Below are 18,943 nucleotides of genomic sequence, written 5' to 3' on the forward strand. Positions count from 1 at the left end.
CTCTACGGCAGTCACCTCCCGCGTTTGGGGCCTGGCTGGCCATGTGTGAGGAAATGTTTCCTTGCTCTGCCTGGAACAGCGCCCACCGCGGCTGGGCAGGGTGGACCACTGCCTCCCCGAAGTAAAGGAGGAGAAACTCGTTAGTGCGACAGGTTTCAGGTAAGACCATTGTGGCATTTCAACCCTTCACCGGCAGAGCTGCAGAAGTTACCAGGACGAGAGATGGTTTTCCTAATTTGGTAGTGTGGACTGTGGCGGCGCTGTGGCGAATCTGGAAGTGGTTGGCCTAGTGAGGGTGGAGGAGTGGGGGGAAGGTGGTTGAGGTGGAAGGTGCTGAATGAGTGGTTGGTGGATGGATTTACCATGGGTGTGTAAGCATGTGTGTGCACAAACAAACTGCAGATGAAAGCCCTTACGACGGAAAAGAAAATCTAGTTCCATCGCGGAAAAGAAATGCCGCATTGTGTCCCGCAGTACTATGCCTCGGTCCGTAGCCCAGCGATGCCGAGGATGGAGCAACAGTTTCATTGTAAAAGAAGCCTAGTGTTGTATATGTATTCGCCTGTAACTGTCGTCGTTACAGAAGCAAAGCGGAGTTTCTTAGTGAAAGATAAGCCCAGTATGTCCCGAAAATATTTTCTAATGTATGCATAGTCATGCAGCTGTTTTAGCGTTCACGGACGGCCAAGTGACGCATGCACCCCACTGAGTGTCACGAACCATAACTCTTAGCTGGGCTGTTTTTATTTCGCAAATTGTCGTACATATATTGTAGCAGTTGCTGCGGGACGGTTCCGGCAGCGCTCGCGTGGGCTGTCTGCCCGGCCCGGCTGACGCATGGCGGCCGAACGGGCTGCATGGCTCAAAACACTCCACTTTTTCCTCTCTCTCTCTGTCATATGCCCATCCGAACTTTAACTTCTTATGATTTTAAACGTTACGCGTCTTACTGATTTAAGCAGTAGCTTGGCGTTTCCTCGTTAGCGCCCTGATATCCCCACGATCGCACGAGGTCATATCCCACTTCTCATGTCACTTCGCGTGTCAGCGTGTATGTCATCTTAACTAGAGGAAATCACTTCTCCAGCACCGCAAGAAAGTCCGTATTTTCCTCTGGGTTCGTTGACTCTCCTCGTCGTGTTTGTGGCCTGATGCGTGTCTCCCTTAGCAGTCCCGCCGCTTGATAATTCGCCCGTTTATGATGGCTTTCAGCAAATGCTCGCAAAGGAAGCCTCTGGGGGCGGGAAAGACGTGGCAGGAGGGGCGGAGGCACAGGATTTGTCAAGCCAGAGCGGCTTGTTGTTTCCAAATTATATTCTAGATTGTTCCGTATTTATTTTGCATATATATATATATATTATATATACATATATTATATATACATATATATATATACATATATATATATATATATACATATATATATGTACATATCCATACACACACACACACACACACACCACACACACACACACACACACACACACACACACACACACACACACACACACACACACACACACACACACACACACACACACACACACACACACACACACACACACACACACACACACACACACACACACACACACACACACACACACACACACACACACACACACACACACACACACACACACACACACACACACACACACACACACACACACACACATAATCAATATAAATATATATATACATATATGTGTCTATATATAATATATATACATATACACACTGCATTTATATTTAAATAGATAGGTAGACGTGTGTGTGTGTGTGTGTGTGTGTGTGTGTGTGTTTGTTTGTGTGTGTGTGTATGTCGGTGTGTGATACGTGAATATAACCATCTTCATAATGCAATAGTAATAAGAAATCGCAATAGTAATAAAAAAAGCTAAAAGTTAGCCAATAAGCAGCAAAGAAAAGATGAGAAGGGCAAAACAGTGTGTTTAGCCCCTCTCCCTCCCCCACCCCCTCCTCCACCCCTTTCCCTCTTCAATAAGCCATCGAGCCGGGGTCGACGCCCCCCCCCCCCCCCCCCGCATACACTAGGGATAACTACCTCGATCAAAACACCAAAATATTTTTCAGCATCGCCCTTTTCCTCCCGCGCGTCGTCCCCGTCGGCCCGGGTCTTTGTAGTCTCGCTCAGGCGGATGTTGTAGGTGACGGATCTGGGGAGCGCCTCTGATCGTCGTTATTCATGGCTATTGCTTTATCGCGTGTTTTCGTTTGTTTTCCATCTACGTTTCCTGTGCGATTTTTATGAAAGTGACATAAGCTTAGCATTTTTTTTTTTTTTATATTAGTATTTTGCCGCCGATTATGAAATATAGTTTTAAAACGCCTCTCTGTTACGCTTGTGCAGAAAAGGACATGTTCCCGACACACGTTATGGGCGAAGGCAGGTGCTCGAAGTAGCCGAGGGCTGTGCTGAGTCTGCGGCGACGGGGTTTAATAAACTCTCTCGAGGGCCTCGTTAAGCTCGCCCTCGAAGGCATGAATTGGAGGATATTGTGTTTGTGTGCGTGTATGTGCGTGTACGTCCGTCTGTGTGTCTTTTTTGTGTGAGTGTTTGAGTTCGTGCCGATGCGTGCGCTGCTGTTCTTCGCCAGCCGTCAGAATATGTAAGCTGTAGAGACCGATATGTAGATCGGCCTTGGCGTTGCCACGAGCTGTATGAATGCAGATGTAGTGTCCGCTGACAGGGTGATGCGGCGGGACGGCAGGGTGTAGACCGGCCTCGGAAAGTGTAGCGAGCCCTTGGACTGCTGTCATGTTCTCAGCCAGGCGATGCGACCAGCCTGTGCTGCATAGCAGATAAGTATGTTTATGTCTGCACAGATGTGGGCCAGTTCAGCTCAGATGGAATGTGATTTTATATATTTCTATGTTTCCAACTTTTCGTATTTTCTTAAATCAGGCTGTGAACTCTCGTCCATTTTCTTTTCAAATGGCCACTCGATTTGAGGTGTATTTTGTGCGCGATGCCCCACAGGGTTTCCCAAGAAGGGTGGGAGGAAGACCTGCAGCACGTGCAGCGAACAGTTAGCACAAAACTGGTATTTCCTGCGGCTAAGTGGGCTGACCCGGTCATGCAGGAGGAAGGCCGCGTCACACTTATTAGATAAACTCGACACCGTCTTGCTGCCTTGTCACTTCTCATCGCTGCGGGCAAAGGGCGCCGTCATGTTGCAGGTCAAGTTGTAGGTCCGTAAGTCGGTGGATGTGGTCTACCACATGAATGACCGACTACTAAGAACAGATTTATTTGTGTTTTTAAAAGACTAGAGCCGCCACCTAAACTAAAGCGTCGCGAAAAGAGAAGGGAGAAAAAGGAGATGTACAGGGGTATCGGCTTCTTTTCTTGTTGCTCGAGGGTCGCAAGTGCGGCGGTGGCAGTTCGCGCCATTGTGTCTCCCTGAGGTGTAATGCTGGTCTTGGACATGACATCTTTAAGGCCGGAAAGGGGGTCGTCATTATGCTTTACAGCCCTGAATGTCACCCCGGCCCTGTAAAAGTGCCACGCAGCCCTTTCCTCTTCCGCTGCCACCTCCCCCCAGCCCTGAGGAATGAGCGGCTAAGGGCACGTAGGCGCACTTCTAGTGGTAGTGATACCTACAATGTTTTTTCTCTCTCTCATTCTCTCTCTCTCTCTCTCCTCTCTCTCTCTCTCTCTCTCTCTCTCTCTCTCTCTCTCTCTCTCTCTCTCTCTCTCTCTCTCTCTCTCTCTCTCTCTCTCTCTCTCTCTATTCAGTAGTGATCCTCTGTTTGTCCGTGTGTTTGGCTTAGTCCTTTGCCGAGAGCATCCTAAACGGAATAAAAGCCAATAGGAACCCAGCCAAAAAGGGACTGAAGGATCCCAGGACGGAGCCCACCCCCTCTCTTCTCCTTTCCCACTCCTCGCCCGCGTGATTAAGCAGCCATTCAGGTCCGCGCAGCCCCATCGCCGGGCGCGCGTGCAACGAATCTAAATTTGATCTGCAAATAAAATTCACGTTGTCCACATGTTTGCCGGGGAGAGGCATTGTGCAGTAACCAATCTGATTCGAGATAGAGCTTCGTATTTCTCTGACTCCCCGTGGCTGCCTCTGATTCCTTTCTTCTTGGCTTCGCCTTTGCTCAGTCATGTCTTTCTTTATCCCATTTGTTTTTTCCTTTTTTTCTTTTTCTCCAATTCTTTTTTAACCAAGACTCTCCTGCCCCTTCCCCCTTGATCGCGGTCTCCTGATCTCCCCCCCCCCCCCCCTTTCGGTGAACTTGGCTTCAGGATGGGTGTGAAGGTGACGGTCGTGCCCATAAAAAATGCCCCGGGGAGCCGCCACTGTCGGAGCTGCCATGGTAAAATAAACTCATCATCTCGGCCGACCAAACCGTGCCATCATGGTCCCATGGCTTTGCTAGAATGGGGAGGAAGAAAAGAAGAAGAAGAAGAAGAAGAAGAAGAAGAAGAAGAAGAAGAAGAAGAAGAAGAAGAAGAAGAAGAAGAAGAAGAAGAAGAAGAAGAAGAAGAAGGAAGGGCAGGAGGGGGAGGTGGAGACAGAGACAGAGGAAGAGATGGAGGAGGAGGCGACGACGAAGACGTAGGAGGGGTGGCGAAGGAGGAGGCAGTGGAGGAGCGCGAGGAAGAGAACTACACCGGGGGGCGGTGTAGTTCAAGGGGGGGGGGGGGGCGTGAGAGTCTTCGTAATAGTGCAATGTGGGCGTGGTCTTGTAATGACGTTTTGCGGTTTGGTGTAAATGCATATATTTTTCACTTCTCTTTCTTCTCTCTTTCGTGCAGCAAGCATGGAGATGGCCCCATGATGATGTAGATGTAGATGCCTTACCCGCCATCAAACAGACCAACTTATCCTACCTGAAACGAAAGTTCTATTTGTCAAAGGTCATTAAAAAGCAAATAATCTTTGGTGTGACGTGAGCTTCTGTCTCCCGGCTCGACTCTGCTCTTTCTTTACATTGTCACCCTCGTCACTTAAATTCTTAATGGACTACACTCTCGTTTTTTTTCTTCCTCTTTTTCTTCAGAGAGGGCTTTTGTTTACCAAGGAAGAACAGAGGGGTAACACGAATCATGTAGGATCTGGCTAGACTTGTGCTAATATTGATGTTGTTGTTGTTGTTGGTCCGGGCCCTGAAGACTTGCTGACCTTATGAGCCCGTTCCCTCGCCTGCCGCCTGCGTATCTTCTCACACTGTGTCCATTCTCATCGGTTAGCGTCTGTCTCTTTACTCTTAATGCTTCATCATACTAACATTCTGAGAACATTCCTCATTTCCCTCATTCTTACCGTTTTCGCAACTATGTCTATTGATGAGATACGAGAGTGGACGTTAAAGCGAGTTGCTTCCTCCAAGAGGCGAGCCCCGTGTGGGCCGGGCGGCAGCATCACGTGGCGGTAAGGTAACACGGCTCCGCCCCCGACCCTGTCTTGTAGACAAGAGCCTGAATCGCTGTCCAGTAATTGCAGGAGTTTGTCTCGATAATTTCGGGAGATTTGAATTTCGGAGAATTAATTAAGCCAGTCGTATATACCGTGTGCGCCTCTGTATAATATAGACGTACATCCCTATGTATGAATGTTTGCATTTGTTTGTATACATTTATTTATTTAATTATGTAGATACATTCGTGGGGAGAGGGGAGACGAAGGGAGGAAAACTGAATATTACGTTCACATTTACTTAGAGGCACGCCCATGAAGTGCTTCATTAGGCCCCGCGTCACAGAAAGGAAGCAAGAGGGAGAGTGATGATAAAGCCAGAGCCCGGCTGGTGAGATTCTCGCTTGGTTACGTTTGCGCCGAATTTGATCTAATGTTCCCACGGCGATTCTGGATTCTCGTTTGTGTGGTTTTGTTATCTTCTGTTTTCTTGTTCTCTGCTGTTTTGTTGATACGCTTCAGAGTAACTGCAAATAGTTGAAGGGACGTCCTCCAGAGCCAAGGCGTTGGATGATGCTCTCTTTTCAAGTTTGAGATCTTCGCCTTCTAAGCCCTTCGGTATACCAAGAGATTAAGCTTATGCAGTTGCACTTGACTAAGATATTTTGACTCAACAAAATCTTACGAGAGAGAGAGAGAGAGAGCGAGAGAGAGAGAGAGAGAGAGAGAGGAGAGAGAGAGAGAGAGAGAGAGAGGAGAGAGGAGAGAGAGAGAGAGCGGAGAGAGAGAGAGAGGAGAGAGAGAGAGAGAGAGAGAGAGAGAGAGAGAGAGAGAGAGAGAGAGAGAGAGAGAGAGAGAGAGAGGGGGGCGAGAGAGCGAGGAGAGAGCGAGGAGAGAGCGAGAGAGAAACAAGAGGAGTGCCCAGTAAATGAGGCGTGACGACAAGCCTTGATTGACACTTATGGTAATGTTCCCAAAGCAGGTGTTCGTTCGGCCGCGAGTCTCGAGGTCGCGCGACTCGTTCCTGAGAGCGAGGGAAGGGAATAGAATAAAAAAGGTAAAGAAAACGAAAGAAATTCTGATTGTCTTGAGCGTCCGGAAGGGAGAGACGCAGCGCGATGGAAGTTCTGGGCGCCGATTATAGATTAAGTTTATTGTTCCGGTTGATATGAAAGGGCTGTAATATGGGACATTACAAGGAGATGAAAAGATGCCGCAGCATTTGAACTTCAGCGGGTTGAAGAGGAGGGGAAGTATTACTACGGGTTACGGGTGTGCAGCATTTGCATTGCATAATTGATTAGTAGATTTCGAGCACGCAGAGGGTGGGGGATAAACGGCGAGTACTCATACCCATAATTCCCACTCCATAAATGACTTGTAAACGTAGGTGGTTAAATAAGCTCATCACAGGCGTTGATTAGATGCGCGAAGTTCCCGGCGGTCACGAAGCTGCGCCGCCCTTCCTCGCATCCTGGCCATTACTATGAGTGACAGCTCTAAGGCCTAAACCGCCACCATTCTGCAGGGAGCGAGGCAGCTCATTGCCACAGCAGAACACGATTTTTTTCACATACACATATATTAAAGTACTGCGGAGAAGCATCTTCCTATGTAGTATTCTAATGTTTCCGAGACACGGAAAAGGGGCTTCAATTTTGTTTATTGTCAGTCCATCTTGGGCCGCACCGATAAGGGGGCCATGTGTGTTTCCCATCAGGACCGCGAGAGGAGCGAGCGAATGTTAATCGCGGGAGGGAGCGAAGGAAGGGGGCTCTGACGTCCTTATCTCGCACCGCTGTCACCTAGCGAGGACGACGCCGCCGGTGGCACTCCTTTTGTGCCCACTCACCACCGCGTCGTCAACCGTACACATAACACTGTACTCATATGAGGTCACTCGTGGTAACTCGAGGTCAGCCATAGCAACATCCCACATGGACCTGACACTTCAGATTGTTGACATTCTTGCAACATGGCAGAGGCACGCGAGAACCCGCCTTCTTTTCTTGGAGTTGTCACTATCTTAACGCGGTCGCAGGCAAAGGCTATTATTGTTTACTGTTTATTCTCCATGCTATTTTTATTTTTGTACCCCGAGCCTCGCTACAGCAATCGATGATAATACTTATTTTGTGTTTTGAGAAAATAATTTATGGAACAGATATTTTTGTAGGAAATCTGAAATGGACGGGAAGAGAAAATTAAGCAAATGGTCTAGCTTTAGAAACGAGCTGTGTGGAGGTTGTGGTGTCGAGGGCGGTGGAGAGGCGGCGGAGGGCGAGGGGAGGGGAGGCAGAGGGGAGTTGTCACGAGGGGAAAGATTGCCTAATCTCGTGCCCCGGCCTCTTGCGTGCACTCCTTCCACTCACCCAAGGGAGGCACTGACCTACCAACATTAATGTCTATGTTAGGTAAAAGATTCAGTTTATGGAAATGAGTGAGTAAGAGTAAAAAGTGGACGCAGAAGAGGCCACGTGGTTGCCTTTATGTTTGCCAGTCGTCATTTTTCACTTTTCAGGCGTCGTATTTTGGCGTCATTGTTTTCACTGTTGGATTATTTATTATGCAACTATTGGCTTGCAACAAGATCGGGTTGTCGCTGGATTGTGTGGATGATGCGCGGTTGCCTCCAGGGAAGGGTCGAGTTGCGGTCTGCTCCGCATCAGCCCAGTTGAAATGTGGATCTCTTTGCTTGGATGCTTAGCGGTGTTTTGCTCGACTCTCGTTCTCTGGTAGAAGTCAAGAGGACTAAGGGGAAAGGGGCAGGCCTTTTCCGAGAAGCGAAGGGACGAAGAAAGTGTTATCTCGGTTATAGAGGTTACTGTGTTGCCAGATTGGAGCATAGACCCTCGGCTCGGGCAGAGTGGCGACGGCGACTGTCTTAACGCGCGTTTAGCATACTGATGCCCCGGAAGGATGCCATGGTTTGCATGTTAAGGACCTAGAGCAACGACGAGGACTGCATTGCCACCCGTTTATTGGCGAACTGCTCGCCGTGATTTGCAAGCTGCATGAGGGACGTTCTAGAACCGGCCATTTCCCGACAGCTAAAAGAATAAAGTATAAATGGTTTACAGTTAGCCTAACTCATCCTGACACTTATGTTGAGAGTTAACTCATAGAGATTATTATTTTGAAAAACACCAGTAGTTGTTTATTGTCGTTGTTATCTTTGAATGGATGTAATGAGATGGGAGTGTAAGACAGTGCTGTTGATGGAGGAGAAGGCAGGATGTTAACAAGAAGGACTGACATGTAGGAGGCACGTAGGAGGAGTGCCTGAGTGGGGCACCGAGCAGGGTGCTTGGTGCCCGGGTTCGCTTCCACCACAAAGCGTCGCACTCACTGCTATCGCTGTGTGACGCTCGCTCTGGTCGTCGAGGAAATTCCGCGGAGTGCATTTCGCTCGTGTGTTATGCTTCGTGACTGCATCTGAATGGTGAACATGGACTCCTTAGAACGATGTTTTGCAGCTAATGATAGTAGATGTTATAAGCACAGCTTTTCAATTTGAATCGTAAAATGTGAGTACTAAATACTCTTACTTTCACTTGCAGAAGCTAGGTGTGCTGCAGAAGACAGTGGAGGAGGTGAGCGGACGTCTGGAGGAAGCGCAGAAGACAGTAGACACCTGGGGCGCAGTTCCTCTAGATCCTAACCTCGCTGACCAACACGTCCACAACGTCAGGGTAAGGAACAGTACTTATTTCTTCTACACATTTTAATTGCCATTTATATTCGCATACAGAAATATCTTCGTTGTGTATTCCATTTAAGTCAAGAAAATTTACGAAAATATTTAACTTAACAGTCCAGTGGATTTTTTGGATTGCTGTCTTTTTCATTTAATGTTACTAACCAATAGCAGTCACGCAAACAAAAAATGAAGTTTAGGGAAGCGTCTCATCACGACAGGAATAATTATTTTTCTTAAAGGATGTTTGAAAAAAAAAAAAAAATGTGTTTATTTTGTAAATACATCAAAATCAAAGTCCGACTTTTCCTGTTTCTATTGGTGCATGTAAAATCTACATCGTTATTATATTCTAGGGCCTGACATCTTGCTAAATCGTTTCAGAAATTCCGTGAAGGATTAGCAGAACTGCAACGTGGTGTCGATGATGTCAACGACCAAGCAGCCCGCTTCTCAGCCCACAATGTGCCACTCACCCCTGCAAACTCTGCCAAACTGCACGACCTCAATAATAGGTAGAAAAGCAGCATCTGTTATGCATGGTTATGTGTAGTTTTCAATCCAGGAATTGAGTTTATTCATGGAAGTATCTTCTCACATTTAACATGGATTAGCACTCATTAATCTTAATAATTAAAAAATCCTAAGTAAAGAAATATTTATAAGTATTTTATTAAGTAGTTTTTGTTATAAATACATTTTGTGCAAATGAGAAATATGTTATTTATTACACATATTTGAGCAAGATTTTTACATATATTTGATTGCAGTTAGATATGCATGATATTGCAGGGCATGGTTTGTAAAACTACCATAAAAGGTGGATGATATTTCTCAAATGAATATAAACTATTTATCATTTTCTGAATACATGTTAGAAATTCATCATAACCGAATGCTAATCGAAAGTGAGATTTTTGAGAGTTTTATCCTGAAAACCTCTAACAGACATTTAAATTCCACCCCCAAAGCTTGACTAACAGTGTCACCCTCCCTTTGCCATAGATGGAAGACATTGGAGACAACAGTTAATGACAGGTGGCGACAGGTGGCTGGCAGGTCAAGGGAGGTCACGCCACTTACTCCTGCCCAGCTGGCGTCATCAGTGTCCCCACCTTGGGAGAGGGCAACCACTAGCAACAAAGTGCCTTATTACATCAAGTAAGGATATCTTCTCTTGTTACTACATATTTTCTTCCGAAAATGTTTCTTAGTTTAAATATACTGTACAGCGTTTGGCTTTTGGTATTTCAGGTGCAACAAATATATAACATTTTGTGTTCTTAGAAAAGGGTCACATGTCCAAATTGTTCCCTAATATATGTTGTCATCTGACAAATTTAAAATATTATCTCTTTTTCAGCCATGACCAGGAGAGCACCCACTGGGATCATCCTACCATGATGGACTTGCTAGATTCCCTGACAGAGTTTAATCATATCAAATTCTCAGCTTACCGCACAGCAACAAAGCTGCGAATGCTGCAGAAGACTCTAGCTTGTAAGTTACTTGTCTAGTACTTTTGTAAGCATTGCCATATTAGGTAAATTGATATTGTTTCTGTTATCAAACTTTTTGGCATATTAATCAATGCATATCTTATTACCCAACAGTGGATCGTGCTAAAATGCAAATGGCAACAGATGTATTTGATGAGCATGGTTTAAGAGGCCAGAACGATCGGCTGATTGATGTAGGTGACATGGTGGTGGTGCTCTCGGCCTTGTATGCCAATATATCTGCGGACCATCCAGAAGTCAACACCACTCTGGCCATGGACTTGTGTCTCAACTGGTTACTCAATGTTTACGATAGCCAGAGGACAGGGCAAATGCGAGTTCTCTCATTCAAGATAGGAATTGTTTGCCTGTGCAGGGGACACCTAGAGGAAAAATATAGATGTAAGTTTAAGTTTTCCTGCATTTTATATTCTTATGAATATTGGTTTATGATAATAATGGAAATCTGTTAAAAAAGGAAAAAATCTCAACCAAAATGTACCATAATATCACATTTTTGTATCTACAGATATGTTCCGATTGATTGCTGATCCTAACCGTTTAGTGGATCAAAGGAAACTTGGGCTCCTCCTTCATGACTGTGTGCAAGTTCCTCGGCAACTGGGAGAGGTTGCAGCCTTTGGTGGATCAAACATCGAGCCATCTGTTCGTAGCTGCTTTACCAAGGCTGGCAAGGATAGAGAAACAATTGAGGTAATTGTGGAAGATTACAGAGATCTGAAAACACATTAAGGTCTTTTTATCTTTGACATTGAATTATATTCTCATTTTGTTCTATATTGTGTATTGGTATGCATATTTATATACAAATGTAAGTATAATGTATACTATAATATGTAATATAATAGATATTCAGTAATGTAATAAATGAATTCTCTTTTTCAGGCTGTACACTTCCTAACATGGGTACAGCAAGAACCACAGTCCCTTGTGTGGTTAGCTGTTTTGCACCGTGTAGCTGCCTCTGAGAACATTCAGCATCAGGTTAATATCTATTTTATATTTAAAGCATGTTTGAAGTATCCATATGTATATATTTATTGTATAACATAATCCCTAATTATTGCAAACATATTTTTATTTTCATAAACAAAAGAAGAAGCATAACTTACGTCACAATTTCTTCCTCATTTTCAGGTGAAGTGCAACATCTGTAAGGCTTACCCAATTGTAGGCCTGCGCTACCGTTGCCTCAAGTGCCTCAGCTTTGACATGTGTCAGAGGTGTTTCTTTGATGGTCGCAGTGGGAAGAGCCACAAGATCACTCACCCCATGCATGAGTACTGTACAGCTGTAAGTAATAAGAATTGTACATGTTTAATTGCAGAATTTAATGCCCTGAAGGTTTCATCATACTCTATCTCATGTGATTTTATTATATTTGATTTTTTCTTATATTATTGTTCCTATATATATTCTTATATAAGTTTTGTCATATCTAACAACACTGAAAATTGTAAATAATTTTTCACTGTAAATAATATTTTTACTTTCTTTTATAGACAACCGCTGGTGAAGATGTCAAGGACTTCACAAAAGCTTTGAAGAATAAATTCAAGTCAAAACGTGCTTTGCAAAAGCACACAAAGAAGGGATACTTACCAGTGCAGACTGTACTAGAGGTAAGCCTCAAAGAGATTAAAGATGTTAACCTTATGTGCTGGGTTGGCATGACATACATGCCATGTCCACTGTGATTTTAAATTATTTATAGTGTTTACACATATATGGCTCCACAAGTACTGTCAAGAATGGGTTAATTACAAGTCCTATAGGACCTGTTTAACCTTTATTTTGTTTTTTCTTGTCTTATCTTTTTGTATATTTTATTGCTATTTGCATTTTGATAATATTATCATAGTCATAATGTCATTAATAATAATAATATCAATTTTAATAGCATTAAATAAAAGGACAATTAAATTCAAAGAATGGGAAAATCAGGTCACATTGGGCTACTCATTGACTCCTTTCTGTGGAGTCATCTGTGCTACAAAATTCACCCAAAAAACTACAGTGGACAGTATATGCACCTGTATACAAAGTGAAATAAGATTCTGTTTGCATTTTGAGAAATTATAATAGTCTGTGATTTTTTTCTTAATTTTTGTTGTATTTTAACACAATAGAATTGAAGATTAAAACTGGTTTGAAGGCATAGTTAAAATAATGAATTCCATATAGGGGATAAAATGAAATTATGTAGAAACATTTTGGCTCTGACTAAATATTCTAGTTATAAAGCAAGCTTTTGACAGATTATATACATATATAATTGTTATCTTTTAACTTTGTTTTCTTTTATCAAATGATAACATATATTGTTCTTGCAGGGAGATCCTTTAGAATCCCCATCACCGTCCCCACAGCATAACGTCACTAGCCAGGACATGCACTCAAGACTTGAGCTCTATGCTTCTCGCTTGGCTGAAGTGGAATTGCGAACAAATTCTAACTCTACTCCTGACAGGTTGGAGCATATGTTTTGGTTCAATAGTTTATGTTTTAGTGTTTTTATTTTACTTTATTTTGTCTGTAGCCTCTTCTAGTGTACTTTTAAGCATGATATACTGGTATATTCTACATATGATTTGTTTAAAATTTTTGTCCCTTTTTTTAAAAGCTGTGTTACTAATATTTCATAGATCTCTTGTCTCCTCTCTTAGCGAGGACGAACATGGGCTTATTGCCCAGTACTGCCAGTCACTAAGTTCTTCGGATGCTCCGCTGCCGGTACCACGCTCACCCCTGCAGATCATGGCAGCTGTTGATGCTGAGCAGAAGGATGAACTTGAACAAATGATCAGGTATGTCTCAAATACTTTTCATGTTTATCCATGACCCCCATATTTGTTTTTACATGATACAGTTGTGTACTGAAATATGTTCATTCACATTTCTAATTTACTTTTCCTTTCAAATAGGGCCCTCGAGGAAGAAAACAGTCAGCTTCAGGCTGAGTATGATCGTTTGAAGTCACAACAGCCTGTAGGTTCCCCGCCTGATGATGGCCTCTCAGGACAGCGTTCTGAAGCAGACATGTTGGCAGAGGCTAAGCTGCTCCGTCAACACAAGGGACGACTAGAAGCTCGAATGGGTATCCTGGAAGAACACAATAGGCAACTAGAGGCACAGCTTCATCGACTACGACAGTTGTTAGGCGAGGTTGGTTGATAGTTATTTTTTCATTTACAAATAGAGTACAATGTGTCAGGGCTCTGTGGTATGAGTATTTTTAAACTATCAGTATGTGACAATGACTATGCAATTTGAGAATAACTATTAATTTTTTGCATTTTTCAGCCTGGTGGAATGAGCTCACCAAACAAGTCAGGAACTCTACAGACCAAGTCAGTCACTGCTAGTCAACTGGCCATGGATTCTCCTGCCAAAGTCAATGGACATTCTAACCAAGGTAAGAATGTGCTCACAAAGCATGATTCGCATATAATTCTTAGTACCATTATTTTCATTATGATTTTATTATCATTCATTTTAAGTGATAGATCTCTAGGACAGGATAAACATATTTTTAGATACAATTCTCTTTAATCATATTTTTAAAGTATGGGTATCAGGACTACTTTTACATATGGGGTTTTGTTACAACTTCATTTACTGGAGCTTTGGTATATCATCTAACTTGGTGTTGGACTCTCTCTATCTGCTGCGGTGGCACAGGGGGTGCCAGCAGTGCTTACGAAGGGTTAGACCAAATGAGCGAATATGTACGACCGCCACCACCCCCAATGGGCAGTGTTGCTCATGTGGGCAACCTCTTCTCACGTGCAGGTACAATTGGCACCACTGCATGACCTGAATTGATTCGTAGTGAATGTTATGCAACGTGTAGGGTTTCATATTTGAAAGATGTTATATTGTATATGTATGACACAGATGTTTCTGTGTACTGCAAATGCTCAAATCATCCAGCAGGAGACACAGGATGTAGAGTGTTTATGTTGAAGAACCATGTCCCTATATCCTTACACATATTATTCCCAACCTCATGATGTTATGCACAAAAAATGTAATCACGTACTCTCTAACCTTACTCTTAACTGTTAAATTAATTCCTGCTTCCAAACTCAAAATGTCTTGGGCATGAAAGCTAACACTTGAATCGCATGTTAAAAATGTGTAAATTTACAAGTTGTCTTTTATACTGTTAACAGTTTTGTGGTATCCAAAAATTGCTGCCTGATAAGTGGTCTAACTTTCACATATTTAGCCATAGATTTATTTACTGTTATGATTAAAAAATGTATGCCTCGCATTGTAGAAATAGTAAACTAAGCAAACTATGAATATTTGTTAGATGGGTTGTACTGACATAATTTATCTCACACAAGTTGGTCTTTGACCTTTGTTTACATTTTTCATATTTCTTTTCATGCAGCTCCATACAGAGGTTCTGGATGGTGAGTTCATTTAATTATGTAACAATGTTTTTCTCATAATGTTTTGAAAGATTAATGTGAATCTTTATTATTGAGGAATGTTATAAGACAGCCACAGGCAAATACAATTTAATTACTTGATTATAAGATATGAAATTGGAGCTCACTGTTTAATATAATCTAGTATTTTGAAGGTTTCACTTTTACCCAGAAGTCTTTCATAACATCATAATACTTTAGATGAGTTATTGATTTTACTTGAGTTTTGAAATATAATTGTATTTTTATTATTTATAGACATTATTATACTGAATATTTAATGGAAGTATATAAACAACTGTGTATGAGGAACATAAACTCAAATGATGATCTGAATAATTTGTTTTATATATGGAACATTACCTGATGCTGTATTTTCTTTCAAACAAAACATGATTGTGATTCCAAGCAAGGAGTTGTGCATCTGTTCCATATCTACAAAGATGGTGGTTTTCAAAATACTGTACCATTTGTATACATGATGGACTTCAACTGACTAAACTGTGTGACCAGTATACTCCTTTGTATTTATATCAAATTAGAATAACACACGTCATTTCAAAATAGCTGAAATACATTTTGAATGCACCCTAATGGAATGTACATTTCTTAAAACGGGAAATGAGAAGATTAAGTATGGAGTATTTTGTATAGCTTGTAAAGTATATGAATGGACACTACTTTATTCTTCTCTTTTCTTTTTCCTTTTTTTTTTTTTGTAAAATCTTGTGTCTTCAGGGGAAAAAAAAAATTGTAATCAGATTTAATGATACTGAAAAATATGAGAATAGTTTATATTTGCAATACTTTTTTACAATAAGATACACAATATCTGAGTTATATTATTTTCAAATTTTGTTTTTTATTGTTTTCACACATTCCCTTTTATCTTGTTATTTTGCCTATAAGCTGTCTGTACTATCTATTTGAGTGCATTCACTAGTTTTTTTTTATTTATTTGTTCAGTTTAAGATATATGTGTTTCTAATTTATTTGCCTTATTTCAGTTTCCATTTAAAGTTAAAAAACATTTTTAATGTGCATCCTTTCAGACCTGCCTTATCATATTAATAGCGATTTATAATCCGTAAAAAAGGCATAATAGTTTTGGTGCTGTTCTGTATTCTTCATTATCAGATCCACTAATTGCAAATCTTTCTGAGCTGAATATGTATATGAATATAGTTCCTCTCATAAATATATATATTTTTCTTGTTGGTTATGTTAATGTCTTGCTATTAAAAGCTATGAAAGCTATTTCATCTTTTATTAATCTTTACTTACATTTACATTACACATTCTTTCATATTCTGTCTTCATGTTATTACCTTGAAAAGAGGACACTTCTTCCCCAGCCATTAAACCTCATATAAAACAAAATCATTGTTTTCCACAGGCGACCTGGGGAAAGCGGTTGGCACTCTGGTGGCCACAATGACCCACGAGGGGGCGAGCGACTTGCCTAGCGATGAGGAGGAAAGATCTGAAGCCTCAGACACTGAAGAAGAGAAGGCTGTGTAACTCCTGCTGTGCAGCTCAACCCCCTCGCCTGTGGCAGGGTGTAGACAGCAGTAGCAGCAGCTAGCAGCTCTTATCTTGGCAGCAGTGAAGATGTTCAATGCTCCACATCCTGCAGTTGGAAATTTTTACTTGGGCAATTAGGATATTTGTAATGTTAATTGTTTGAGGCAGATGACATGCTAGGTTCTCTCACATCATCTCTCTTACATCCATATCAGTTTTTATACGACCTTGGTAGATTATTGTGTACATCACCTCAAGGATGAGAGGGAGACTAGCGGGTTTGCTGCTCATTTTGCTTATGCACAACTCAGAGGATAAGTAAAATTTTTCTGTTAAACTGGGTATATTTCATGACTACATATGACCCATTTTTATGTTAATATTTACTAAATATAATATATAACTAGCAGTGTATGCCTGAATCAAAAGACAGGATTCGGTTTTGAAGTACGTGTTAGGCAAATGAAATGTATAGATATGTATTATATAAAGAATAAAAATTACCAATTCTCAGCTTACATATAAAACAAGTATAAGCGTTGTAGTCATGTGTCAATGGTGCAAAGAAGAATACCCTCAATGTGATACCCCAGTTTTGAAGTTGAAGTGTCATTATTCTATGCCAATTTTGATTTTAATTTCTTTTTAGTTCTTATTCTTAAACGTTTGTATTGTAGTAAAGGGCTCTTGTTCAAATTGATTAGAGCAGTTCTTCAAATTTTTAAATCAGCCTTTATTGCTGACTCAAGTGACCATATGTGTACATATCATAATTCATAAAGTTATATCAAAGTCACATATTGCTATAGATATAGTTTTTATGAACCTGTTTTCCAGTTGTTATGTCTCGCTTGTCATTTAATTACATGGATGCCTTATTTCTTATTTGTGGCTATTATGTAAGAAGGCAGTTAGCTAACTTTTGAGTACTCTCCTAACTTGCTGCAATTTGAGTTGTACCTTTGGTTTGAAGTGGAAAAATCAAGGTCAGGTTGTTTGCTCCTTATTCTATTCTTAATATTTGACCATTGCTTAGAATTAACTAATAAAAAGTGGCTATGATGTTGAACATGTATTTTATTCAACCTTTTGGAAATACTTGAAAATTATATTTATACTATTTTCCAGTTTCTGTCTAACTGTAGACAAAACAATAATATAAAATAAGTTACAAAATTTTATATCAGTATGCCAGATATACCAAAATATTAGAATGTAATAATTAAAATTAGGACTTTTAAACTATAGCCTACAAATACTTAACCATTGCTGCCGGGGGAAATAAATAAAAAATGGGGAAAATGCTGTGCTCATTGTTTATACTTTTGTGAAATGTCTCTACATAGAAGGCTAGTGCTAGTGCTTAGCCACAAAGGAGTCAATTAGTAGATCTAGAGACCTTACCTGATATCACCTTTCCTTGTATTGGCAGGAAAAACATATTTTTTACCAATGCTATAAATAGTGTTATAAATATTGATGGTGTTATTTTTATCATAACATTGTAATTACTATAATGGTATAAACATTTGTAACAGCAAAATAAGATAACATAAAACATTTTCGTGAATCAATGAAAAAAGGGTGAACGGGCAAGACAGGCAGTACTCACAATTGACTCACTGGTGACAGTGCAAGTGTAGCCATCTATGCTTAAAAACAATTAAACAAGTAAACTCACAGTGGGCATGGCATTTACGTACTTGCCATGCCCGTCGGCAATGGATTAATATGCTGAAATCATGTAATATGAGTTGAGAATGTAAGTATTAGTTTCATGTCTCCTTGCCACAAGGGCACCAGTGTTCAATTACTCAAGTGTATACCGTGCCTTCAGTCTTTGAATAGATGAACATTTTATTCAGTGGTTCCAGACCTTTTAGGCTAATACTCCCTTAGCTCATAATCCACCCTTATTTAGCCCCCACCCCACCCAACATGCAGTGCAGAACCAAAACAACAAAGAACGATATGTTTATCAAAAATAAATATATCTATTTGATAATATGGATAGCTTAATTCAGAGTATATACTATCATGAAAAAGTAATGGTAAATGTAATGTACTAATGTGTTGTATTGGATTTTACTCTAATAAAAGCAATACTCGCATAAAGGCTGTTAAAACAACAAACAAAAAATAACGAGGACAAATTTTTTAATTTCAGTTTACAAATTCTTTGTTAACAGAGATATTCTGTTATAGGTCAAAAGTAATGTGAATATTCCACATCCATACTTTGTCTCCACTCTGTTATAGGTCAAAAGCATTGTGAATATTCCACATCCATACTTTGTCTCCAGAATTACAATAGCTGAAGACTTCAGTGACTATATGACTAAAGATATATGTATGTGTTTGTTTGCTTTTGTG

The 18,943-nt window shown here is 41.1% G+C and overlaps 1 protein-coding gene across 1 annotated transcript in view; it reads left to right on the forward strand.

Moving 5' to 3' along the window:
- LOC125036947 overlaps positions 1 to 17,639 on the forward strand; it is an 868,716-nt gene extending 851,077 nt beyond the window's left edge. The window contains exons 60-74 of the mRNA XM_047629908.1: positions 8,951 to 9,082; positions 9,472 to 9,602; positions 10,093 to 10,248; positions 10,451 to 10,587; positions 10,701 to 10,988; positions 11,116 to 11,300; positions 11,493 to 11,591; positions 11,745 to 11,900; positions 12,110 to 12,229; positions 12,941 to 13,077; positions 13,253 to 13,414; positions 13,532 to 13,772; positions 13,911 to 14,022; positions 14,289 to 14,399; positions 16,443 to 17,639. Of these exons, the coding sequence (XP_047485864.1) occupies positions 8,951 to 9,082; positions 9,472 to 9,602; positions 10,093 to 10,248; positions 10,451 to 10,587; positions 10,701 to 10,988; positions 11,116 to 11,300; positions 11,493 to 11,591; positions 11,745 to 11,900; positions 12,110 to 12,229; positions 12,941 to 13,077; positions 13,253 to 13,414; positions 13,532 to 13,772; positions 13,911 to 14,022; positions 14,289 to 14,399; positions 16,443 to 16,567 (2,292 nt within the window). The 3' untranslated portion in view covers positions 16,568 to 17,639. The remainder of the gene's footprint in view (positions 1 to 8,950; positions 9,083 to 9,471; positions 9,603 to 10,092; positions 10,249 to 10,450; positions 10,588 to 10,700; positions 10,989 to 11,115; positions 11,301 to 11,492; positions 11,592 to 11,744; positions 11,901 to 12,109; positions 12,230 to 12,940; positions 13,078 to 13,252; positions 13,415 to 13,531; positions 13,773 to 13,910; positions 14,023 to 14,288; positions 14,400 to 16,442) is intronic.
- The last annotated feature ends 1,304 nt before the right edge of the window (positions 17,640 to 18,943 follow it).

This window comes from Penaeus chinensis, chromosome 22 (genome assembly GCF_019202785.1).
Source record: "Penaeus chinensis breed Huanghai No. 1 chromosome 22, ASM1920278v2, whole genome shotgun sequence".
NCBI lineage: Eukaryota > Metazoa > Arthropoda > Malacostraca > Decapoda > Penaeidae > Penaeus > Penaeus chinensis.